Genomic DNA, 27334 nt, shown 5'->3' on the forward strand with positions numbered 1-27334 from the left:
GAGGTTCTTCTCTGTGATGTGAGGTAAGGGGGGACAGGGAGGTGTGGGCCATGGTGTCTACCCTCCCTGAATTCAGTCTCCCTTGGAAGATGGAGAAACAAAGTCACAAAAAACTAAAGAGCCACAGGAGGTAGCATGAGGCGGGCAGTGTGGGCAGAGGAGGAGAGGAGTTTACTTCAGCCCAGAGGAGGGGTGACCCGCCAAGACAACAGACAGTACGCTAGGAGTGTGGCATAAACTTGACACCAATGATACTGCCTCCACTGCCCCTGTTCTCCCCGCTGCTGGTAGCAAGTGCGTTAACGTTGTTTGTGTTTTGTTCTCTGTTGCTGTCAAAGTGGAGTAAATACGGCAGGTCAATTAGTGTTTGGCCCCCAAACAGGATTGGAGGAAAGTGTCTAGTGTGACCTGACTCTCCCTCACCTTTGACCATTCATGGCTCTCATGGGGTGTTGAAACTGACCCACCTGAGGGTGGCAGACAGTCCAGAGCTGGTACTTGAGAGGCCCTGTCTAAGGTACCCAGGAGCTGAAACAGCCCAAGAGGGATCTAAGCCAAATCCCTAGACAGTACCGACCATCACTCAGCTTGGCAAACCAAGTTCATGGGATGAGCCCAAAGCGAATGGGCTAGCCTGAGAGCGAGAGGAAGCCGAGGGTCCAAGATAGGCTGGGACTGGAATTAAACAAGGGCCCCATTATGAGCAAGGGAGCAGTGTATGGGGTGTCTGGTTTTGACTTCACTGAACTTTAGCCCTGTGGTGTCTGGGTGAGTCAGATGATCTGCCGAAGAGCTGGATTTCTGCTTACCCAACAGCAATGACGGTGAGGATTCAAGGGGTGCCTACTGGGTGGCAGGCGCTCTGATAAGAAGGTGCTGTGCAGATTTCCTTTCATCCTCTTAATGGCCCTGTGAGGCAATACTTTCCCCATTTTATAGATGAGGAAACTGAGGCTCAGGGAGAGAAAGGGATCTGTTCACAATCAACAATTAACTGTGAGCCTCGGCAGTCTGACCGCACCCGGGCAGGTGCTTTCTGCAGACCCACCACGTACCCCACCATGAGCCTGGGATGGCGGTGCTTATTTCCTGCTCTTCCCAGTGAGAAAACAGAAGGTGGGGCGTGTGGCCCACCTGGCAAGTGGCAGAGCAGGGATATGAACCCCTTCTAACTCCCCAGCCTAAGCTCTCTGCACTGCCCCCAAAGGATCTGACTTGGGGTGGGGGGTGTCCTCCCCTGCAGCCCAGAATGGTCTGGAACAAAGTTAAGGAGGAAAGAACGCAAAACAGAGCTCCATCCGCGTAGCCCCAGCAGGGGGAAGAACGTGGCTCGTTAACAGAGGTGAAGGGCAGGGCAGGGACAATACTAACCATATGCCATCTCCGTTTTTCACTTAAAAAAAAAAAAAAGAAAATCACCGTATCATTTTTTTAAATTACCTGTCCTGAAGAGGGAGAGGAGCAGGTACTCCAAAGAGCTACACACCTGCTTTCCTCACCGTCTGCTTCCAATCTGTTATCTGGCCTGGCACATGTCTCCTGTTCCTGGGATGTTTTAAGGGGCCTTCCTAGCTGGATCCAAAGAAAACATTCATTTTGATTACAGAAAAGAGGCGCATCTGCTAGCCTGGATTTGTGGGAGAGCCCATAATCCCTGCATTTTGCCTCCTATTAGCCCTCTTCTCCAGGAAAGAAATGTCCTGCTCTTTAAAGTCAAGGCCATAAAACTGTGACAGCTCGCTTGCAAACAGAGCTGATTCTGGAACATGAAACAACCCTTCAGATAAAATATACAACTCAGGTGTGGGAGTGAGAGGGCCGAGGTCTTAAAACCGAATCAGTTGTGAGTTACATTTCGTTTTATGGATCTATCTGGGCCGTTCCCTACTGTAGAACATCACCAGTTCCAACATTTCGGACATATTTCCCATTAGCCCTTTATTTGAAATTTTATGCGTCCCCTCATAAAAACCTTCAGCAGATTAATGTGCTTGGGATGTTTATTTATAAGTACAGCTGGTCTCCCTTCGAGTTGCTTTTATTGCTGGGTCGCCTCAGCGTGCCCTTTGTGCAGCAGCAAAATGGTGGGACGGCAACCCAGGAAACCAGCATTATCTCTGAGATGAGGAGACACATGGTGGGGGTGGAGCCAGGGGGAATGGAGGGCATCGGGCAGCATTTTGAGGTTTTCCATGCAAGGAGGCCCTTGGAAGCCTCCTTCTGCCTGACTGACATTGTCTCCGTCTGTGGTGGGAATGGGCCTCGTGGGGATGGTGGGTAGAAAGGGAACCTGCACGACTGTCCTCATCTCCCAGAGGGACCTGTCCTGAGGACCGCTCCCTTCAACGCATGAGGACTGATAGACTTTGTTCAAGCAAGAGCTATTCTCCTCTGAGAGGAAGAAGTGGATTGAGTACTGGCCGTGACTGCATTAATCCTGGGTGAACCATCACGACTTTGTTTTCAAGACACACGATAATCAAATGCCTTTGAAGTTTCTAAATTTGTACTATTTTTTCCTTTATCCTCCTGCTTCAATATTTTCTCACAAAAGATGGGCATTCTTTTAAGCCAGGTGTTTATCAGTTCGTGTGTGTCATTTTATTATTGAAGACCACCAGGTGGTATATTCTTATTGTACATTTGGCTTCATAGGTCTCCTACATTATAGAAACACTCTTTAGCAATATCCTATCAAGTACTCCCCCAGCTTCTGCCATCTCTCTCTAGGACTAAAGGCAACACTGCTCTTTGATTGTTAGAACATTCTGTCTTCTATTGGCCTATCTCTGGGACCATGCAATCTATCTTCCCCTTCCCTTTGACTAGTCCCCCCAAATCATCCTTTCCCTAGACAACATGTCCTGGTGCCCCCCATCATGCTCTGACTCAGAATCCAAATGAGTGTTGGCAGGTTAAGTCTGTTCTACCTTCCCTGGACTGGTGGGTTGTTCTGTCAGTGAGACCACCAGACCAGACCACCTGTCACACATACCAGCCATTATGCACTTAGGTACTCTTCGCAAAGACCATCACTCAACTCATGTTTCTGGGCTTCAGAGAGAGAGGTTTTATTATTATTATTATTATTATTTTTTAATGTTCATTTTTGAGAGAGAGACACAGAGTGCAAGTGGAGGAGGGGCAGAAAGAGAGGGAAGAGAGAGCTATTTTTTATCACTCAGATACCTTTTGATTACCCAGACATTACCAGAGGCAGCAGACATTGAAACCAAAGAAAGAAAAGGAAAATTTTACACCAAATGACAAGAGACTGAGATTTGTCTTGCCCTTGCTCTCAGAAATGTTTAGTGATGTCCAAAGCACAAGAAAATGCAATCCAAGCATCAAATTTTAAAAACCATTTGTGTGGTCTTTGGAGAGACAAACACCTCATTCTCCAGAACCTCCTATGAGTCCCTCACCTCCTTACTCTGGAATTGGTGCTCCAAGGTCCTCTGAGTATCAAGAAACTCATGCCATCCCCTCAAATTCCAGAGACCAAAATGGGAAGCAGGGGGAAAAAGCAACTGCGGTCAAGGCCTCAGGTCATTTCAGAGAAAAGATGAACAGTTGTTGTCCTAAATAATCTCTTCAAAATACTAATTATTTCAACAAAGATGTTTCCCTAAGACTTAAAGCTTTTCATTAATCCATGACAAGATAGAAGGTCCTGGGAAGTTGGGAAGAGTAGAGACCCATCCCTTATGCACCTGGGGCCCAGGTCACACCACACTTAGGTACCCAGTGGGCAAATTCAGTGCCAAAGTCCTGATAAGGTATTCTGATTTATACACGGCCTCACCTACCTGGTTAAGCTCCTGGGTCCAAGTCCAAACTGGCCACACTTACACATTACAGTTCCTTAGGATAGAGGAGATCTTTTGTAGGAAAAGTGTGGAAGCAAGGCTGGGTTATTTCCCATGCCAGCCATCACCCTGTCGGGCACTCCAGGCAAAGACCAAGGGTGCTCTGGACTCTCGGAGGGTGAGGACTGTGACTTGGGATGGATGCGGAAGATTTCTGGAAGAAGCAGAGGACTGAGCAGGGAGGGAAGTTGAAGAGACAGTGCCTGAGAAACATGCCTGTGCCCTTGGAAGGGTTACAGTGTGTTTTGATCTCTCCCATTATGCACCAGGGCTCACACCTGCCACTCCCTCTACCCCAGTGCAGGACACCCCCCACAGAATTCTTGGCTCTGACCTCAGGATAAATAAATCCTGAGGGGCTCCTTCTTCCAGCTAGTATGACCCAAGAATGGAGTTCTTTTCCTTATAATAAGCAACAGAACTACAGTCCTGTCATTGAATTCCAGAAACTGCTTTGGAGCCCCGACTGAAGCAGCTTCCGCCAAAGTCAGATGGCTCACACCACACCCGGGGAAAGGGAGAGTCACACTAGGAAAGATTGCTCAGGAGACTGGCAAAGACAAAGCTTCCTTCCAGAATTGCTTCTGACAGGAGGTATAAACCTGAGCATAGGACAGGTTAGGGCTTACTGCTGCAACTGTTGATTTCATCGATAACCTGAACGTAAGGGACTTTGGCTGTTCTCTTCCACCTGGTCCTGAATTGCAGACTGACAGGCAGGGACAGACCCACACAGAGCAGCAAATTCTTCCCCTGTCACTGGACAGGGCAGAAGCCCAGCCAAATCTCCCAAATAAATGAGAGCCTGTCCCAAAGCTGGGACTCCGAGAACTAGAGATAACTTTGGGAAAAGGTCCCAATGCTCCCACTCTCTTCCAGGCCCAAAGCCTGCCTCTTATCAGTCTCAAATATCTCATGCTGCTTGCTGTGTGCAAGTCCCTTCAGTGAAGGCAGAGAGAGCTAACAAAACTCTTACAGGAAGGTCTCACACGCGCATGTGTGTGCACACGCACACACGTTCAGCATAATGTGTCTTTAGAGCATTGTTCCTCCTCCAACTTACTTAGAGGGAGTTAATTCACCTGCTGACTAAGGCTACTTGATGTATCTTACTTATGAGAAAACAGAGCCCACCACACTCCCACAGACACTTCCCTAGCCAATACAGAGTGTCTGTGAGAAACACCACGCGTATGTGTATGGGGATGTGCAGGCCTGTGCGGGGGGCCAAGGGCCAACATGACATCTCAAGGAAGGAGGCTCCAAACAGATGTTGGGATTACATATGTTCTGGATATTCCAGGGCTCCCACACTCTCTAGGAGGGTGTGGGCAATAGCTGGTGGCACGAGGCCTGGAGGAAGACAAGTGGGGAACATGTCTCCATGCGGTCAGGCAGGAGTGGTTGCAGCCTCTAGAAGTGGCCTGGTAATGCTTTGGGGGTTCAGAATGCTGCCCACTTGCTGTCCCTCTCCTACAGGGAGGGCGACTAGTGGCTCTGGATCCTGTGTCCCACATGGTGCAGCCTCCCGCAGCTTTATCTTCTGTGAACAGCCTCTTCATCTCTGATTCAAACTCCACCTGCCTCAGACCCCCAGGTCTGTCCTCGTGACCATTCTTACAGCCAGGCCACTCCTGCTCTGATTTTGTGTAGTCAATTTTTAAAAAATAGGTTGTTGCACAGTTAACAAGGCTGAAAGCATTTTGTTTGCTTGCTTTTATCAAAAAGAAAAAAAGAGAAAGAAAGAAAGAAAGAAAGAAAGAAAGAAAGAAAGAAAGAAAAAAAAAAGAAAGAAAAGTAAAAAGGACCCATTGTATTATTATCCCTTGAACATGTGCAGGCTATGAGATTTATTATTCCATCCCATCCGGCCAGATTTTTTTGAGATTATCTCTAAACAATATATAACGACTAATGGAATGTAGGGCAGAGTGTCAGCCTCATAGGATCATGGGGAGAAGTACGATCACAGGTGAGAAGAGCTTTGTAAATGATCGCGCATTGGGCATGCTGAAAGTTTTACGGGATTATTCCCACCAGGCCCTGCTCTCTGCAATCTGGACCACCATGGCTTTCTTTCCTGCCATGGGGGTGTCTTGCCTGGACTCCAAATCCTGCCTACTGGAGGTTGACCAGAGAAGGTACCACCAGCTGCTGTGAGGCCTTGGGAAAGTCACTGCATCTCACTGGGGCTGATGCTTAGGGAAGGGGCTCCAGACTTGTCAAAAGACAAGATGGCTCTGAGTTTCCTTCCAGCCTTACATCCTACGAGTCCCTGGTCCTGCTTTGTGCATCGATCCGCTGGGGAGGACAGGTGATTCTGCAGGTTTTCAAGTATAGCTGACCTGACCTTTCACATGGGTGCTGCCAGATCTAAATGGGGCCTATAATAGTCACACAAGTGAAAACAGTCACCTCCCTTGCAGGTTCTGGGCTGCAAAAGGTGAAGGGAACTCTATGAATTCTCTAGTTCATATTTCACTTTGGATTAGAAGAAAAAACCGCAGAAAAATAAACCGTGTCAATCAGCCCTGCTGTGTAAACAAGTGGTTGATGATAACCCATGAGACAGTTTGCATTTCTTTATGGAGTGGCCAGCGACAAAGATCCAAAAACAAACCTTCTCTTTTACGGTTATTTGGAAAAGGAACAAGGAAACCATTTGTTTTACCTCCGGGAGCTGTTACAACTAGCCCCTCGCTCCCCAAAAAGCCTCTCAGCACAGCAAGCCTGTGGTTCTTCTACGGCCTGGAGCCAGCTCTAGAGTCCACCAATACCTGCAGGGGCTGTGGTAAGGCCCCCTGAGCCCTGGCTCCCAGAGGTTCCCACCCTCAGAGGCAAGGCTGGGATCTCCTCCTGATGACCTTCCTGGCCCACAAGGCACCTTTGTGCAAATTAGGGGAAGACAGTCCCTACCTTTCAGTTGCAACTCTGGCTTGGCAGGCAAACAGAACCTTTACAGTTAGAAAAAGGTACCCCTCTCCCCAGCTCAATGGTCTATCAAGGGCCAGATAAAGTTTTTAGGCTCTGCAGGCCAGAAGGTCTCTGTACAACTACTTCACTCTGATGTTTGTCACATGAAAGCAGCCATAGATAACACATAAACAAAGGGCTGTGACTATGTTCCAAAATATTTTTATTTATAGAAACAGGCCATGGACCTGATTTGACTCATGGGCTATTGTTTGCCAACCTCTGCTCCAGACGGATGCAGTCCAGCACCAGGGCTTGAAAAACAGACACTGGCTAAAACTCATCCACTGCTCATCCTTTTGATTGGGTGCCCTTGTGCACAACCTACACAGTCCTACATGGTGGCCCTGCCTCTGAATCCCCAAGATGCTGGGGACCTAAGGGACAAACTTCTTGCACCTGGAATGGACCACCCTAGTGTCTTAGCATCCCTGAACCCCCACCAACTCTCCCCTGCTCCAACAGCCTCCAGATCACAGGGTCACACCAATCAGGATGCCAATGCTGACAGACCCAAAGCCCCTTCCTCATTCCACTGAGTGGCCCCAAGCCAGTGAACTGCACTGAACATGGCTTTTAAAACCAGACTTCTACGACTTGAAGAGATAAAAACAAGGTCTGCAAAGACAGGAAATCCAGCAGAGCCAAATCACAGGGATTCTCACATGAGCAAAGCAGCCTTTCTCCTGAGACCTCTTCTTTGGCAAAATACCAGTTAACCAGTGAATAATTGGTTAAAGTGAAAGATTAAGACAGTTGGCAGAAACAAGTTATTTCTGGACATTTTCCACTTTTTCCCCCCAACCAGTCTTCCAGTTACAATTAAAATATGGTGGTGACTTCATGCAAACCATGGACAGTCCACAACCCGGCAATACAAGTGGACTCTGCAGAAAACCCATTTCCTATAGCACCGAAGAACAGCCACGCATCAGTTCCCAGGAACCGGTCTGACTTTAAGTGGAATATTCTGTCGTATTACTCACCCTTCATTTGACCTTCATAAATATCAAAACCTTACTATCCTGTATCCTGATATTTAATTCTTTCCTGTCATCTAATGAAGCCACATTTGGTTAGAAGGTCACTTGTCATTTACAATACTGAGAGAGACATATTTCAGGGAAGCTCCTAATTCACAGCAAGTCATGAAATTGTGGACAAGATTACAACATGTACTGGCCTAAAGAAAAATGGAGGCCCTCGGACTTAACCAGGCCTCTCTGGGATCACACTAAAAGAATGAAAAAAAACTGAGGGAGGCTGGCATTTCTGCATGAGCTACAGAGTCTGGCCGATGTCACTCTAAATTCAATTATCTAAAAGAAAGTGTGGATTAATGTTAATATATTTTACAAGGTTCTATAATTTATCATCTTTTGTTTTTCTTTATGAATAACAGATTTTCCCTCAGTTAAAAAGCACATTGGGGGTTGGTTGGATGAAAGAGAGACCAAAAGCCATTTAATTTTTTTCTTCAGTGGACAGGAAGGCCATACAAATTCTTCTCCCCAAGATAGCTTGGCAAAGTTTTGACAGGGAGAAGTGTGAGAAAGTGCCTGACAGAGACACAGATTGCAGATGTGCCCACACTTCATACTGGGTGAGGGAAACCAGGTGACTGGAACATTCTACATAGGAATGATGTTTGATGATTACTCCAAACCCTGCCCTGGCCCCAGAAGATGAGGGTACAGACCTATCTGAGAAGCAAGAGGAACTGTACAAACATCACCCAGAATTCAGCCTAGGTAGACACAAGACTGCATGCAAGGGTGAGGATTTGATGTCAAGGATATAGAGATATCCAACCACATCTTGTTTGGGGAAGGCAAAGCCCTTTCACATAGTTCACTCATGACACTGCTATATTCTACCATTATCTCAGAACTCATGTCTGGCAGGGGTCAAAGTTTACCCAAAAACCTCTGATAGCAATGCTTCCTACTACACCATGCTCCCTCCTTGCCAACAAATACCCAAGGGATGAGATTTCACACTGGCCTCTTGCACACTCCTGAGGCTGCACCATGACGTCATTGATGCAAATCTGGTCAAAGGTAGCTGTGGAGGCCCTAGATGTAAGAGTGTGAAGAAGTGCTGTCAGTTCTCTTCTCTGATGCAGATGTGACAACAGAAGAGAGGGAGCTCTGGAAAGGGGAGAGGATGCTCCCATTCAGGCCAGGGAGGCATGCATGGGAAGGAGAAAGGGCTGTCGAAGGAAGGGCAGAGGGGGGACATCAGAGAGACCAAGTGCCAGACTGGTGATCTTTTCCCACAGTGATCAGGATAGATTGTATTTTCCAAGGATGATTTTATAATAGGATCTACCACCCACATACTTTTCTGCAATGTGATCTTGGCACTCCCCCACCCCCTTGAATCTGAAAGGGCCTTGACAGCTTTGGTGAATAGAATATGGTAAACATAGCACCAGACCAGTTCAGCTTCCTGCCCTGGGCACGCTGGCTCCTGGGATGCTAACCCTGGAAACTCAGTCACCCTGCTATGAGAAGCCCAAACTGCTTGGTTCAAGAGGCCAAATGTAAGTGCTCCATTTGGGTGGACACCTCCACTAAACTGATGGCCACATCAACTTCTAGTCACAGAATCAAGCCTTGTTATATTCTAGCCCAGCTGAACCTTCTGATAATGACAGGCCCAAATACCATCTGACTGCAGTCACAGGAGAGATCCCAATGGGGAACCATCCAGCTGAGCCTGGTAAACCACAGAACTTTGAGAGATAATAACAAACTGTTGTTTAAAGCCACTAAGTTTCAGAGTGGTTTGTTGCATATCAATAGATAACCAAAATATATGGTATGGTATGGTATGGTATGGTATGGTATGGTATGGTATGGTATCATATGAACACTGACCAATCAGAATTGATGCTGACTGGCACTGGGCTGAAGCAGAGTCCTTGGAGACCTCATGCTATGTCAAATGTTTATCCTTTAATTTCTGGGAGAGAGTCCAAGGTGGCAGAAGGGCTCTCAGGGAGATTGGGACAGTAAGCATTCAGTATTTTAACACCAGTCATGGACAAACTCATGAGCACCAGCTGGGCATCATCTCTAGCATCCATCATGCTAGAATTCATACCTAAACCCATGCTGGGCTGTATCACATATGGGAAGGCAACCTATACCCAGATCAGGACTTAAGTAGTAAGTAGGTGCCACTCCTAGGACCCAATACTTCCACCATTTTAGAAACTTTTTTGATCCGTAATTGCACTTGGTCTTTACAATGGTCTTGAGAGGCAGATGTTACTGGCCTCCACTTGATAGATGAGGAAATATGAGGTCTAGAGAAATTAAGTAGGTATAGAGGCAATAATGGGAACTATACTGGTTGGGATTCTTGATTTCTAATTCTGGTTCCGACATCACCTCAGTCTGGGACCTTGAGCCAATGCTGTGAATTCTTAGAGCCTCCCCATCTCTCAAATGAGAGAAATGTAAATAACCCTAAGGACCCATCTGGCATCACCATTCTCTGACTTTGTAGCTTGCCTGGTTACCAGGAAGGGGACAGCAGATTCACGACATGGTCTCAAGACTCCTGACTCCTTTTCCAGTGCTCACATGACTGCTCCTACAGCTGCCTTCCTAAGACATCTCAGCATCATTATACAATGGGGAAGCCAAACCCTATCCCCAGCTCCTAGATAGGAGAATGTCTTCAGATCCACACCCAGATCTGTTTGTGCCTCTGGCCCTGAGCCTTCTGCCCTGATATACAAGAACAAAATCCCCACTTTCATGCTTTGTAGGGGAGTACATATGGGGATAAGGAGAGAGGAGGATGGGGAGAGAGATGAGGTGGGGGGCTGATTCTGAATCTCAGCCAGATCTGCCCAGTCTAGCTCTGAGTAAATCCTGCAGCCACCACACAGGAAGCTGCTTATCAGGGTAGACACTGTCTCCTTCAGGGGTCCAGGGCCCCTGTCCTGACCTAGTCCTAAGGCAGCATCAGGAGGTGATGAATCTCTCCTGAGATTGTGTGGTTTCCAGGAAAGCATTCCAGAATCTGAAATGGGCTTCAAAGGAATGCATATCTGCTCACTCCCTCCCTGGCTGGGAACCAGCCCAGGGCACCTTATTCTTATTAGGCTGGAGATGTCTTGGACACTAAGCTTGAAAAATGCACCAAGGATTCCGACACAGATGGGGAATGGTGCAGCTATGCAGAAAACCCCATTGTTGGCAGCCCTAGACTTTCTCTGAAAGATTTTTTTTGGGGTAGTAATTTAATTCCTCTCCATTTCACTTTTTCTAGCTTTGAAATAAAAATGAAAAAAAAAATGTTTTTGGTCTTATAACCTTCCTATACCTGTGAGGATGAGATTGAGTGGAAGCTGAAGCATCCATTACCTGATCAAATGTGCAATATAACAAATACTAGAATCAAATGTGAAGGAGAATCTCCATGAAGAGAACTAAGAAGAGCATCCAGAATAGGCTGTCAGAGAAAAGGAGGGCTGAAATGAGAACTAGGTTGAAGAATCCATAAAGATCAGGCTGGAATGAGCAAATGTGATTGAATAGGTATGTGGCCCAACACCCCCTGTTCCTCCCTATCCGGAGTGCATATGTGTGGTGAGCGTGGTGAGCATGGTGAGATGGAGCAGGCATGTGGGATATTATAGCAACTGTGAAGGGACAGGTTATTTTTTTATTTATATTATTTATTTGCCCTCATCTGAACCTGGGTGTGAGGCTTCCAGTGGGTATCCCACCCTGTGATGTTTGGCTTTTAGGTATCAACTTGACAAGATCACAGTACCAAGGTATGTAGTCAAACACCAATCTAGGTATTCCTGTGGAGGTAATTTTTAGATGACATTAACATTTAAATCATTGGGCTTGGAGTAAAGCAAATTACTCTCCATAATGTGGGTGGGCCTCATTCAATCCATGGAAGGCCTTAAGAAAATTTGATGTCCCCCAAGAAAGAAGGAATTCTGCTTCCAGTCTGCCTTTGGATTCAAGATTGAAACGTCAACTCTTCCCTGCATTTCCAGCCTGTTGGCCAAACCTACAGATTTTGGACTTGCCAACCTGAATAATCACATGAGCCAATTCCTTAAAATAAATCTATCTCTGTATATCCAAATCTAAATCTATATCAATATAATATAATATATGTAGATATATGTCAGAGGAGAATAAAAAAGAAGTGACTGGAATGATGTCTGGTTGGTGATAAAGTACTCTCTGAGCAGATGATGAGATCCCTGTGGCAGACTCATTTATAAGCACTTCTGCCTCAGCATACCCAGAAAATGTGGACACTCCACCAACACATGTTCTCTGCCCTCCTCTCCTCTCCCTCTACACATTTTGCCTGGTTGGTCTAATCTTTTATCTCTTCAACCACATCCCCTTCAGGGACAATCTCCAAGCCTCTATCACCAGCCCTGACCTTCCAGCAGAGCTCCAGAACCATGTACCCAATTGCTACTAGACAATCCATCTGGAAGTACCACTGGCACCTCCCACTTAACATGTATATCATCCATCCTGCCCAAAAACTTTCTAGCTCTTCTGGTGAATGGCATTATCATCTAGGCAGTTTCCCAAGTTATTACCTTAAGAGTCAAGGATGACACCTCTATCCACCCCAACTTCCACATCCAATACTCACTAAATCCTGCAGGATTCTCTCAGTGATAAAGTCACTGACCTAATTCAGTACTTGTCTCTGGCTTGAACTACTCAAATAGACTCCAGCTGATTTCACTAGTCACATCTACAGTCTATCAACAGGTTGCCCCAAGTTACCCCCCTTGGGTTTAGACTCTTTCTAAAAGCAGTATTTCCTGATTTCTCAAAGGTAATGAGAATATACTTGTGTGAACATGTCTGGCTCAAGGGTGGATACATCCAAGTAGTAAGGCATTTTGAGTTAGGCTCCTGCAGGCATCTTGGATACATCATTTTTACATTCTGAGGTTTGCTCAGATCCTTTGGTCAATCTTCCCACCCCAGTTTGGAGAGCCTAAGTGGCATCTTCTTTCCCTCAAACCTACCAGAGATTCCTTCTTGGCACAAGAATGAAGGCAAAGAAAGATCCTCCAGATGACCTGGGTGGGCTTCAAGGTGCACTGCAGAATAATGTGTCCTCTGGGGGACTTGGCCTGAGCTATCAGCACCTTGGAGAGCTCCAGCTCTGACCTCTGTTGGGGAGCTAACTGGACCATAGTCCTGGATTCTTCTGAGGTAGGTGGCAGGGAGAAAAAAAGTGTTGATGCTGAGCACCTCCATTAGCCAGATACCCAGTCCAATAATTTCAGGGATACCAAAAATACAAATGGCCCTGAAGTCATCCCAGAATTGGGTTTCAGGTGTTCCACAGCCTCTGCTCAGGTGGCCTACATGAAGTTGGTGGTTATGACCTTAAATTATGGCTGAGTTAGTTTAACACTGACGACTAGTGCTCCCCAAGTTTTTGTGCCCAGACTGCACAGAATTCAGCAGCTTTTGTGATTTTGCTTCAGGTTAATTGCCAATGAAAAGACAAGCCACCTTTGAATTACCCCATCTTTCTGGACTATTGCCATTTGTGCTTTGTGGAGACTATGCCTGCCATTCCCACTGTGGACATTCCAGCATCCTCAATCCCAGCACCACTGGATGAACTGGGAAGCAAGGACATCAGGGATGTGAAGGCCTCACCTGACCTCTGGATCAGTGTCCATTTGGGGGAGGAGGTGTTGCCTCTGATCACATGCTCAGGAAACTCTGAGGAGATTCATACACTGGGTCAGTCTCTGCCCTCCTCTTTTCTCCTACTGGACCAAAACCCTCTAAGCCTGGAAAAGAAAGGAGTGGATCTCCAAGTAAAGATAGCATACATCTGTGGAGTTACAGAAAATGTCTTCACTCCCTGGAGATAGCACAATGGTTCTTCCACTCACCTTTGCTCCCTCAGATCCAGCCCTGTCCTGCCACCACCCTCTCTCTCCAATCTGCACTCTATGTAATATTCCTGCTGAGTTTCTGAAGCTGAGCTATTGCAGCCTCCAATCTGCTAACAAAGTGTTTGATATCTCCGGTGCCCCATGCAGTTTTTGCAACAGCTCAGACATGTAAATAGGGCTTTTTTGTTATCTCTACTTACAAATGAGTAACCATGTCTCCATGGAGAGCTTAGGCGACTGGTTCCTCACAGAGTTCCTCACTCCAGTCAGGTACTCTTTATAATTTCTTTAAAACTTCCATTAGACCAGAACCCCCACTGTGGTGCCCAGAAACACTATAGTGTGAGCTTGTAATGCTGCCAGTGGGAAAAAAAGAAAAGTAAAAACTTACTTTTTGAAGATTATATTCATCTGTCCGTGTTTGTCAAAGTCCATCTGTTATTCTCTACCTCCAGAGCACAAGCAAAAACCCAGTTCACTGGAAGCCTGTCAACAGCTTCCTCTGAGGTTTTGGAGATTTCCTGGGGACATTTCCACCCGCTCACACATAAAGGTCAACCAAGGCTCCAAGAGAAAGAGCAATTCTTTTTTAAAAAGACTCCCTGGCAAACATTTTGATCCCTGTTTATTTTGCCAGACTTGCCTTTAACTCTTCAGGTACAACCTCCTCAGAAAGAAGATTTGAATCTGACAAAGGGAGATACATTCAGCTTTACCCTTGGCTCTAAATTGCCTGAGAGATATGGCCATACAGAGATGTTCCTGATTAGTCAAGGAAATTGGTGGGTGGGTGGGGCCTCACCATCCACAGCTGTGATCAGCAGCAGCTGAAATGATGCACATTTTGGTCTCAAAAGATTAACGTTTTCCTTTAAATTTGGTTATAGTACATCACTCCATGTTGTATCTTTAGCCATACTGGACCAGCCAAAACTCAAGGCCTTATGGGGTACCCCATGTTGAAAACCAGTAAGTTCACATTCCTCTCACCCTCTTCCATTATAGTTTCCTGCACCTATAAACAAATGCAGCATCATTCAGAATTAGCAGAGATGATTTATAGGGCATGCACACCTTATTCCCTATTAAGGAAAAAAATCTCTTCATTTTTGTTTGATGACTCTTAAGGCCCAATTAGAATTTTGTTTTGGATAATGGATGTGTTCTTGGAAGTGTGTGGGTAAATCACTTTCTGTACGTGTGACTCTAACCCTACCTGAAATGTGCTCTTTAAAAAAGCTCAGCTCTGAGCCTTTTAACAAAGAGAGGATCTCTGGTGCAAATTGAAGAATGAACTTTCATCTTTATTAACTCAGGATGGTCAGACCCAGGGCTACCCTTGTCCCAAGGGGCAGGAAACAACCTCACCTCAAAATGCCCAGGACTGGGCTCTTTCTTCACCTGCTTTATCCTGGGGCAAAATAGGTCAGGTGGCCTAGTTCTTTTGTTACTTTCTCTCCTTTCTTCTCTGTGATCCTGTCCTATAATTTCAATTTCTTAGGACTCACATACCATTCCTTCTCCAAAGGAAGAGGCAATGCAGGCCACTTACCCCAACACAACAATCAGACCCTTAGCTCCCTCTTCAGAGGTATCAGGATTCCCACCCTCCATCCCAGCTAGGGAAGAAGAGGCTCTACGGCCTAGGAAGGGGTTTTGAGCCTTCTTGTATGAGCAGAAGGGGGAAGAATGCCTGAGGACAGGGGACACTAAAGGAGACCATTAGCCTGTTCTCTCTGCAGGTAAGAATAACCCCAGAAAGGGCTGCCTTAAGACAAGAGGGGACACTCTTAAAATGCTGCCTGGAATTGGGTGCTGAACACCTGCCAGACAGAACCAGGGGTCAGGAGTAGGAGCTGGAAGAAAGCAATTCTATGTTGAGCATCCAACATACTCCAGAGCAAGGCTTTTTCTGGTCTTCTTGGGTGAAGAGCGGGAAATTCTGGGTCCCTGTGGGACATCTATGTCTTTGTCAAGGCTCACTGGAGAGGTGCCATCTGTGAGCTGGGAATTCATGAAGGTCACTACTGCCCCACGTGAGAGGCACAATGTGAGATCGACCCAGCCAGGAAAAGCAGGAGTTGGGAAGGAAGCTGCACAGCTCTTGATATTCAACCTGAACACTTGGAAAATGACCCATCATCTTTGCCTTAAACTTTTCCATACGCACAACATTATTAGAATTTCTCCTTAACTACACAAATCATCCTCAGGATCCGGGACAGCTGGACGAAAAAATGTTTTGCTCCCCACCCTTTCCCTTGAGTTCCTATAATGAAGGTGCTTAGTTAACACAAATTACCAGCTTTGCTTTTTACTTTTCTGACAGATGAGCAAACATAAAACCATCATCAGTATAGAGGCCTGGCTGACCAAATCCGTTTCAATTATCCATCACCAGGGCAGAATTCTCTTGCTGAGATGGGAAGACACAGATGGAGATTTCCGGGTTGCACTATTAGCTCAGTAAGCAGCCTGTTTCATGCTCATCACAGGAGTATAAGAAAGCCTTAAATATAAATCAAACTATGGAGTTGGGGTATCTTATTAGAAAGCACATAACAAGAAAAACACTGTTTTACTCAGACGAATTAGGAGAGATCAAGAATATAGTTGAAAGAGCCCTGGCATTGTAGGGGCAGGAGACCTAAGTTCTCACCCCAGGCAACCACCTATTCTCTGTATGGCCTTGACATGTCCTTGACACATTCCAAGCCTCAGTTTACTCATCTGTGTTATAAAGAGGTAGACTTAATCAGTAAGTCATATCACACGCTCTGGGCCCTAGAGACCCAAGTTACCTTATGGATTTCAGAAATATTTTATTTCAAAATTTTCTATTTTAAAAATATTTTTTTAGGGGCACATGGTTGGCTCAGTCAGTTGAGTCCAACTTTGGGTCAAGTCACGATCTCACGGTTCATGAGTTTGAGCCCCATGTTGGGCTCTGTGCTGACAGCTCAGAACCTGGAGCCTGCTTCAGATTCTGTGCCTCCCTCTCTCTCTGCCCCTCCCCTGCTCACACTCTGTGTGTGTGTCTCTCTCTCTCTTGAAAATAATAAACATTTAAAAAAATTTTAAATATTTTTTAAAGTTTGAGATTATAAAATAAATACCTTTGTCAAGTTGATTTATTATTCATTCACTTATTATAAGTGTGAAATTTTACAATAAATATATTTCTCAATGTGATTTACTTAATTTTATTAATCAATAATAAATTCCAATATATTCCTAAAATAATGCTCTGTCTGCTCGGGTAGCTTAAGGTTCCATATAAAATTTCACTTGAGAAAAATGGCTCCAGTCCTTTACAAATTTTTAAAACCACTGGACTAATTATCTCTAATTTTCCTTCCAGCAAGAGGATACTTTATTCAAATCCTTCTCTGGGGATAGGAGAATTGTATGACTTCAGGAAGTTTCTGGCTTAATCAGAACATTCATAAGAAAAACAAACAAACAAACTTGATTCCCGCATCTACAAATTTCCCTGAAGAGTTCCTGTGCTCCTTCTCCACGGTGGAGGAGTCCTGTTGAAGCAGATTTCAAGGCAACCGTAGTAAGTAGTGTGAGCCCATGCTCCAGTCTGTAACTGTGCAAGACACAGAGAGCACGAGAAACATGGGTTCCCCGCCATGGACCTCACAGCCTGGTTGCAGAGACTTACCTGTGAATGGCTGACAATGGCATAGGCAGAACGTGGTCAGGGAGTGAGAAGAAGCCTAACCTTGTCTGACTACTCTGTTCCAAATGCTGTAGCAGGCATGACACACAAACCATTTTATCTATTCCATTTATTGCTAATGCATTGTTATTGCAATGTTTTTTCTTTCCAACAGATAAGTAAATCAAGATGGCTGTTACCCAGGCAGTGAGTAGCAGAAGCAGGTGTCAGATTGTCACTACCCTTCACCCCCAAACAGCTTCCAGTCGGTGGTGGGCAGCATCATAAGCCCTCAGTGTGGGGAGGGGAATCCATGCAGATCATGGCAGTTAGGGAAGGCTGCAAGGAAGAGCTACCATGTGAGTTGGATCTTGCAAGATGAGGGGAAATTCTCCAGAAGGCAAAGAGAGGAAAAGTTTCCCAAGTTTCTCAGGTGGCAGAGAGCATCTTGTGTAACAGGGATGAGAAGTGTGGGTGAAAACACAGGGATAAAGCAGGTAGGGTGGTGACCTAGGAGCAGAGCAGAGCTCCCCAGGGCTAGAGACTCAGCCTGGAACTCCAAGCTTCATGCCACCCTGTGCCGCCAGCCTCATCTTCCTCCACCCTGGCACAAGGACCCTAGCAGCCAGCAATTCAGGCTATCCTCTGTGCTTTTGTGTCCCCTCCTCCATCCACCTGGCAAACTTCTTTCTAGCCCACTCCTGGGAAAGTCTTACCTATCCTTCCAGACCTTGCCAAAGACCATCTGCTAGATGCAACCATTCCTGATCCCCCTCAACCAGATGCAATGTCTCTTACTTCTGAATACCCACCGTTCTTTTATTGGTTCAAAGCTGTGCCTCAGTGGATGAACACACAGTGAATGTTTCTCGGCAAGAAACATTCTCTGGGAGAGATACTGAAATGGCGGCTGGGGTATCAGCCTCGGTAATATCTCTACATCAACTTCACATTTCAACAACCAAAAACCTCCAGCCCCTGCTCCTTGTAGCTCTAGACTCCCGAGTCCCTCCCCGCTGGAACTGTGGAGCCAGGCATGGCCCTTGTAGCCTGCTCCAACTCTTCTGTCTGCATTTACAGGACATTTCCTGGGCCCTTGACATAGAAATGGCTCTATGGCACCATGGTGGCCCCGAGCACCTAGGAGGCGCCGACAAGTGTTTGCTGAACCCGACGGAACTCTAGTCCCAGCTTTTCCCGGGATATTCCACTCCTGTGCATTATGCATCTTTTCAAGCAACTCAGGAACCTCTGACAATAACCGTATTAGTAACTTGCAGGAAACTGTCATCTTCAGATTAAACGTAGTGTTAATTTTTCTCAATGTTTCTCCCAGCAAAAAAGGTTTTCATTGTCACCACTGTTTCCAGACAATTGCCCAAGAGTTTCAGTCTGCCTTTCAGACCGAAGGCCCGGCTCAGATCACACAGCACAGCTGTCCTCACCTGAGCCTCTGCTGCTGTATTCCCTCAGCTCTCCGGCTCCACCACCCAGCCTCCAGGCACCTGGGAAATCTGCAGATTTCCCCTCATGGGAAATCTGCAGACCAAAGAGCTGTTTGAGTCCTCTCCATCCTAATAAATTCCATCTTGCTGGCCAACTTCTTGCATGAGCTCTGTCCCTAAAGGGGGGTCTGAGGGTAGAGTGAGTACCTTCTCTTTCTCTAAGATCCCCATGGCCTGGCAGAGAACTGGGCTCTCGGAAGTGCTCAATAGAGAATCATCCTACAAGCTCTATTTCCTGTGCAGACGTGGAGCTGGAGCCCAGACCTCTCTTGGCCTGGTCCTGAGGGAAGCATTCAGAACAACCCTCCAAAACAAAGCCTGGCCTTGGAGGCCAGCTCGGCATGCACAGAACATCAAATGGCTGGACATGAAAGGGCTGAGGAGGATGCTTGCTGGAGAGGCACTTAGCCCGGAAAACCTGAAACCATCTACTTGACTGAGGGCCGCTAACCACAGCTTCAATGAATGATTAATGATTATGGCCAGAGCTTATTGCAAACAGGCATGTGACAGCAGAGCCACTACCCACCCGCAGGACCTGCCCGTGTGATTGATGAGCCACTCGAGGGGTGCAGAGGGGCTGCAGAGGGAATGGGCCGGCTCAGCCTGCAGCTGCCAGGGAGCACCCATCCTTGGGGGGAGCTGGAGGGACACCAGTGTTTCTGTTCTGGGTGGCGGGCTTATCTCATGCCATACAAGCCAACCTGCACTGACCATCCACCTAGGTGATGAGAAGAGGGCACAAGGGGCCTGGGCTAAACTCTGATGAGGACAGAGGTGCCAAAATGGATGATATGTGGCCCCCGGCCTTGCAGTGTCTCTATCCAGAGTTGTGCATCAAGAAATAAAACTCTAGTTCCAGAACCACGAGAGAGTGCAAGGTGCTTCAAGAGACAACTGAGGGCTCTGTGTGGACAGAGCAGGCTGTGTGGCCCAAGACACCTCCTCCAGTCCTCCCACCACTGCTGCCAGCCAGAGACCACTTCCCTGAACCTGAAGTCACTTTTCAACAGGATTCATAAATGAGAGAAGAGGTAGCTGAAGTTCCTACTCTCATGCTTTCTCTGTCCTTCACCAGAGAGGTAAGTTAGCCTTGTGTCCCCACCCTCTCTACCCCTCTCAACCTGCACCCTCTAGAATGGCCAAACCAGGGTTTCTATGTCCCCTTCCAGAGCCTCCTCAGTCAGAAGGCAGGTCCTGACTCAGACACATAGAATCGGTACAGACTCACGGATTCCTTGAGCACAGACTGTGGGATCTGGCAAAGGCACAGCCCCTGCCTTCAGGAGTTTGCAGCCTCATTAGCGAGGCGAGCTTGCCTTGCGTGAAACACAGACAGAACAAAGCATAGCCCCCAAACATGCTGCCAAGAGAGAGTGAGGAAAGGGAGAGTGACGTTGAGTTGAGAGGCCATTGAGGGTGGCCGAGGAATCTGAGAAGGGCCTGTGAGGCCCCCTGCAGGCCTCTTCCCCAGCAGAGCCACTGTCCAGTCTGGACCATCTCAGTGCCCAAGCCTACCACTTCCGACCAGGGTCTCCAGAAGCACCTCTGAGCAGACCTGGGGCAGTGGCAGCAAGTAAGCTCAGCAGGGACCTGTGAGCTGGCTCTGAGATGACCCAGAGAGCCGGCTGGAAGCCCAGGACGACCCTTGTGGGGGCCTGGCCGCTCTGCAGACTCTGGCTCCGTTTCATCTTAATACACTCCTGCGTGTACCTGACATTGGATACTCGTCCTAGAGCATACAAATCTAATAAATTCTTGGCTCCTGCAAGTTTCTTTAAAAAATATAAAAGAGGATCATATATAAAGAAGTTGATTAATATACACCCTGGTAAAACAGCCTGGAACATCTGTGTATTAAGTTCATTTATTAAATTACACCAATCTGTATTTTAATGAGTGAAAGATACAGTACTTATTCTGTCATCCATCAAAATAAACTCAGGAAATACTTAACATTATAATCATTTTTCTTGTTTGAACACGAGTTATGAAATATGAATCCCGCACTAAGAATGCTGGACTTGCCATCATGATCAAATATGTTTTCACAGGTGCAGCAAATATTCAGTTTTCATTTCTCTCTCCAACTGTTGAAAATATAAACCATGCTTTCTAGTTCGTAGCTGGGTAACATTGCCTTCCCTCCACATGGCAGCCATTATTGCAGACTTACTACCCCACCGTCTTTCTTTCCCCAAACATACTCCTCCTAAAGTTGCTTAGTAATGAAAACACAGGCTTCTGTGGGGGCCCCTCGACACAGGCTCTTTTGGCTTAGGCTGGGCACTGTGTCCCCTTTTCCTCCATCCTTGTGGCACTTATATCCTGTTGATTAGGGACTGAGTTGCAAAAACCATTTGAAGGAAACAGTACTTGTTTGAAACACAAAAGGCAGTGGGACCTTGGCTTCACTGTAGACCACCCCCCTAGCCATGGGGCACACATGCCCACTCCTTCCCACTCAGTGACAGTTCTACTCAGACGAGGAACAGGTTTAACATGGACTGGAGCCTCCGGAGAGAGTCCAGGCTTTATCTGCGTTCAGCTCTCCCAGAATCAGAAATCCCAGGACCCACGGAGCAAGACCATTAACAAAGCAGCCAAGGTTGCATGAGCCAAGGAAGGTGCTGGCCAGTGGCCAGTGGGAGCTCATTGAGACCCAGGAGCCTGGAGAAAGACTCCAACTGGGTAAGCTCCTAGGTAAAACCACAAGAGGAGGCTGAGGAAGCCCAACTATAAGCTGGCCAGGCTTGTGTCTGCTTAACTCACCCAGTGGCTCCCCATTGCCAGAAGCAAGGTCCCTGCCTATCTCTTTCATTTCATTCCTGGCCACCCCCACCCTAGTCCCCCAACAAACATACAAAACAAAGATATCATGGGGATGGAAAGACAAAAGGTCAAGGGGTGGGGGTGAGAAAGAGGGTTGTGGGACATGGGACAGGTTGAGAGTTGGACCAGTTTAAGGAAACTCTTGTGCTGGGCTAATGGATTTTATGCTATAGACAATAAGGAGCTTTTCTTTCTTTTTTTTTTCTTTTTTCTTTTCAATTCTCACTTTAATTCTTGGCATATTAAAAAAAAAAAAAAAAAGCCCAAGTCCTGAGCTGTGGACATTAAAATTGTGAAACAATGAATGCAACCATTCAGAGTAGTATAACCCGAAAACAACCTCAGTAATACAAGATTTCCTTCTCATGCTTTTCAAATGTTTACATCTAAACACTCACCATTATAAACAACTAAACTACATATAAACTTCCTTTTGTGGTGAGGAACATTTATATGTTTATCCGTTGTAAAGCTAAAAGGGCCCCCAACCAAGTCTGCTCCCTGGATAACACAATGCTAATAAATAATGAGGAGCTTTTGAAGGGATTTGAAAATTCAATAGATATGCCCAGATTTGTGTTTTAGAAATAAAGTTTACTTGGGATTTAGTGTAAAGAAGAGGTGTTTGGGAGACAGCCCTGAGCAGGCAGAGGCTAGTAGGGCACAGAGTAATAGAGGCAGGTGTGTTGAGCTGGTGTGAAGGCCACAGCAGGACACCTTCTCCCCCACGCAACCCAGGGATGGCCACAGTAGGTGTTCAGTAGAGCTTCCTCAGGAATGTCACTGATTACCTGGGTTCTCAGTACACACAGGTGCAGACCCCTGCTCTTCTGTGCCCAAGGAACCCCCAGTATCCTCAGCCTCACCTTCTCTCAGGGCCTGAATCTGTTTGGCCCATGACCTGGAGACCTGCTGATTCTTGCAGGGGCTAGACTAGGGAGGTACCAGCCTAAACCCTTCCCCCTCACCTACCCCATACTCACCACCACAAAAGCCCTGAAACCTGAAACAGCATCCTCCTGGATAAGGTTTCAAAACTCCATTGAAAGATTACAGAAAGTTACAGACAGGCAGTTCAGGGAAAGGAAACCATAACAGCTCACTCTCAGGGTGCTTTTCAGAGCAGATATGGCATGGGCACTGACCAAAAGAACAGACTGTCTGAATCACGGGGGCAGGGGCAGGGAGGTCCCCTGGGGTGCTAGACACCCCTGTGGATACTGGATTATGGGGAGATCCAGGGGGTCCCAGTGGAGGGGATGAGTTGGTTGGGCCAGGTGTTGGGGAGCATTTGGGGGTTCAAGCATTGGCTATTTTAACATCCGGTTCTAACTGGCTGAATCAGCTTTACTAATGGGCACATAAAGACATTTTCAAACTCACCAGTAATCAAGGAAATGCGAATCAAAACAGCAATGAGATACCACTTTCTCAATTCACATTGCAGGGAGATGTATGCCCAGATTCCCATTCAAGAAAGGACTTGCTGGGGCGCCTGGGTGGCTTGGTCGGTTAAGCGTCCGACTTCGGCTCAGGTCATGATCTCACGGTCCGTGAGTTCAAGCCCCGCGTCGGGCTCTGTGCTGACGGCTCAGATCCTGGAGCCTGTTTCCGATTCTGTGTCTCCCTCTCTCTCTGCCCCTCCCCTGTTCATGCTCTGTCTCTCTCTGTCTCAAAAATAAAATAAACATTAAAAAAAAAAAAAAAAAGAAAGGACTTGCTTCCTACCTTCAAGGTTCAGGTTTGGCCTCAGCTGTCATGGGCACAGTGGGAAAGAAAGGCCTGACCACTTCAGCCCAGCACATGACGCTAATGGGCAACATTCACTTCACAACTTCTTGCAGGGTCGGCCATGACTTGCCCAGGCTTCCCCAGGCCCACATCACAGCTCAGCCTCTCCCTCTACTCAGTCTTACTCCTCCCTCCTTCCCTTATAGGTGTGGATCCCTAATAAATACCTTCTTACTCACCAAACTCCATCATGGTGCCTGTTGCTGGAAAATCCAGCCTGCAAAACAAGGAAAGTCAATTCACACACTGTGCTACTGATAGAATACATTGGCAGAGCCACCTTAAAGAGAAATCTGACAATACTTAGTGTGCATGCTCCCTCAACCTCAGCCCTCCTGTGCCTGCATGTCTACTCCAGAAAGGCTCACTGACCCATCCACATGGACAGGGGGCCAAGGGTGGCCAGTGCAAGACAGGCTAAGGGCAAGGGAGCTGTCACTAGGGAAATGGGTGTATAACTGTAGCAAACACCCAATGTTGGGATCCCATGCAACTGAATGTATTTGTATATAGCAACACGTGGAGTTCTCACACACAGCATTGAGTGAAAAACAGAAGCAGAACCTAAGGCAAGGATCTGAGGGTAACTAGTTTGTGTGGATGGTGATCACAGGAAGAACTCGTAGGTGACAAGGGAGGTGGGATGTGGAGAGGAAAGAGGGGAGGGAAGGGAAGAGTTGGTTCATGAGCAGGGCTCTTCTGTGGGCAGCTGGGCCTCCCTCCCACTGAGGATCTCAGGGGAAGAGCCTCAAGCAAGCCCAAGGTTGTAAGAAAGCTGGGTTTTATAACCTTCCTTGATTGACGACTGCTCCCAGGGGTGATGACCACCCGGCACTTGCAACCTGCCCCACTCCTACAACAGAGAAAGTTTCCCCGAAGTCCCAGGAGAATAAATAAACACTCGGTGACAAAAGGATATGGGGGACACTAGAAGCAAATGCTCCAGGAAAAAAACTGAGATTTATAGCACAACACCTTCTGCGAAGTAAAAGCACATCATGCAATTTAAACGGCTATCCATACGTCTAAATGAAATTGTGGAAGATGGTTTGGAAGTCCATGCATGAAATGCACGGAGTGCTGTTCTCATTACCTACCGTTCAGCCCATTGGTGAAGGAGGGATCCCCTGTACTAAATAGTATGAGTCCTGCACACACAACACCTGACACGGGACAGACAAGATGGACAGCAGTTTATTAATCATGTGTACTCACAGCCAGGGGGAAGACACTGCACATGACACAGGGCCATCCGGGGCTGCACTCGGGAGCACAGGGAACCCACAGAGTCTGTAGATAACATGCATTTATTAACTGAAGGGTGGGGTGCCCCTGGTCTCCAAGGGAGAATGTGATTGGCTTGTTTGAATAATTCCACAGGCTGGCTGGGAGGTGAAACCATTAGATGGAGAACCAAATGGGGAGCAGCTGGTCCAGCTGGGAGGTGGACTAGCCAGGAGGAGAGACTTTCCCGATGGGTGGGGACATGTCTGATAAGAGCAAGGTGGGGCTCTGTGAGGCTCAGAGAAGTCAAGGCAGCACACAGCATTTCAGGCCTTGCAATACAAGCAGGTTCCTGCAGAGGGAGAGAATGGGACAGAGATGGAGGGAAAAAATAAAACGAAAGGCCTTTATGCTAGTGTGACATGAACTGGGGGCATATGTATACTTCAATTCTGTAAACTTGAGGCCCTCAGAAATAAATAATATTATTAAAAACAACAACAAGGAGCAAGAAAGAATGGGGTTTGGACTGGGGGAAGGGATGGGCTAGGCTCTCAAATACAACAAGGCTACAGGCCAGGGGCCTGTGTTCTCAGCAGAACAGAAAATGCTATTTGTTACAAACTGTCCTGGGAATGATTGCCCACTGAGATAACAAGAATAGAGGCAAATAAAACTTCAAACAGAGTTTAATGGCTAAGCTTAGCCAGTTGGGTGGTAAGGCCGGCTGCTCTGTGTGTGAGCAGCGTGGAGTGAGTGGGCAGGTGGACCGAGGGGCTGCAACACGGCTCAAACTTGTTTTCTCTGTCACTCAGACACTTTCCCCAGGAGAAATGTTAGTGTTACCTTCTGGGGTCCACAGGGAGCACTGAGAAGACCTGGACACCTAATAAAATATAAGGAGGCAGGTTGTGATCACGAAGCTTCTAGACGCCAGGGCTCTTCAGAAACTTTGACAGGGACAGTCTGACATCAGCCACTGCAGATACCTCGGCCGGCCAGTAGCACTGACAAGGGGATGACGAAAGGAGTGTGGATCATCACAGCACCATCTGAGATCCAGCAGGAAGCCAAGTTCAGTCTGCTGCACCCACAGATCTAGAGTCCCCAGATCAGATAGAAAAACCAACTTTTCTATCAAGGGAACCCCGCCAACAAGAAATAAGTGGTCAATCAGGCTGAAGTGAAGGATTTTCATGGAGCCCATACCCAAACATGTGGGACGGTTTCCTCCCTCTTGCTAGCTGTGAGCAATGAGACAGACTTATGGTGAAGTGATTGTTTTTTACGGACGTTAAGATGGTTCCCAGTGACATACTACCTCCACCCACAAAACAGACTCCATTATTCATTCATTCACTTGACATGTATATATAGCATACTCATTTGCCTATCTTATAATAGGGAAATGAAACAATATCATTCATGGTTCTTAGTGTAGAAGGAGGCGGGGGGAGCAGAGAGATCATAATAAAACAATGACCACACATACATGCACACATACAGTTGTCACCAAGCCCAAAATCAGCAGAGAAATTTGATTCTGTGGGAGTCTGAAGGTGGGCCTCAGGGTCAGGAGCTCAGGGAGATGGAAGGAGAAGGAATACATTCTAGCACAGTCCCATTCTAGAATATGTAGGATCCCATAAAAGAGTTGTTCTGGATTGAGAGACACTCACATTCATATTCAGCCAGTAGGCATTCATTTATCACTGGCTCTGGATTGAGTCCATACCTGCAATGGTGATATGACTGTGTGAGCACACCAATCTTTCAGAGGATGCATAAACAGTCCTAACTCGGATGATCTGGTGCAAAGTTCAAAGTTACCCAGTGAAGGTGCTCTTAACTCCACCAAGGGGGGATTCAACTATACCCCAGAACCCCAAGACACTTCTCCCCCTAAGAGGCCCAGCCATACAGAAACACTGAATCTTGGAAAGGGCTCCAGGATAGAAAAGAGCCAGTTATCACCCAATTTCCCTGTGCTCCATATCTGTAGCAGCTGTAGGCCTGGTTCACAGCCTCAGGGATAAACTGCTAGCCAACTGCTCTTGGGCCATGGGCCCTGAGAGTCAGGGGGTATGTGTAGCAGGTCCTATCTCTTCCATTGAGGTGCCTCAGCCAAGCCACCACCACTTGAACTTCACTCTGCCCAGCCCAGCTCAAAGGGCATTATGAGGTTCCGATGAGGAAATAGGAAAACAAATTCTTTGTTAAATGCAAAGTTCACACACACCTGAATGGTTAGAAGCAGCCATACAAAGCCAGAAACCCTAAGGACACAATAGGTGGGAAAATGGCTAAGGAAACATAGGCATTCTTCTCTACCTAATGCCACCCCTACTCTGTCCCTGTCTCTATTCCAACACCCAGGCAGATGACTGCTTCTAGCCAGGAGATAGTCCTGCTCAAGGTAATATGAAATAGTACTTCCCCTCTGCTGACCTGGGGCACAGGAGAAATGGAGAGGCAGGAAAACAAGAATGGCCTGCTATGGGAGCCAAAGACTCATCTTAGTGAAGATTTCCAAATTTAATCT

General features: G+C 46.9%; 1 protein-coding gene across 15 annotated transcripts in view; it reads right to left on the minus strand.

Annotated features, from left to right (window-relative positions):
* LOC125162118 (uncharacterized) overlaps positions 1-27334 on the minus strand; it is a 102898-nt gene that overhangs the window by 14663 nt on the left and 60901 nt on the right. For 3 of the 15 annotated variants that reach the window (XR_007150894.1, XM_047852699.1, XM_047852701.1), the window contains exons 1-4: positions 25782-26071; positions 25639-25678; positions 24784-25144; positions 23748-23785 (exon numbers count right to left, since the gene is read on the minus strand). Coding sequence is in view for 9 of the 15 variants with exons in the window: in XM_047852699.1 (XP_047708655.1) it covers positions 23757-23785; positions 24784-25144; positions 25639-25678; positions 25782-25999 (648 nt within the window). In the remaining 6 variants the exon portion in view is untranslated. Of the gene's footprint in view, positions 1-1182; positions 1573-23412; positions 23445-23495; positions 23531-23735; positions 23786-24783; positions 25145-25638; positions 25679-25781; positions 26072-26471; positions 26528-27334 lie in introns of those variants that run through there. The other 12 variants (XM_047852705.1, XM_047852698.1, XR_007150896.1 and 9 more) reach the window with 11 other exon arrangements.

Source organism: Prionailurus viverrinus, chromosome A3, assembly GCF_022837055.1.
Source record: "Prionailurus viverrinus isolate Anna chromosome A3, UM_Priviv_1.0, whole genome shotgun sequence".
Classification (NCBI taxonomy): domain Eukaryota; kingdom Metazoa; phylum Chordata; class Mammalia; order Carnivora; family Felidae; genus Prionailurus; species Prionailurus viverrinus.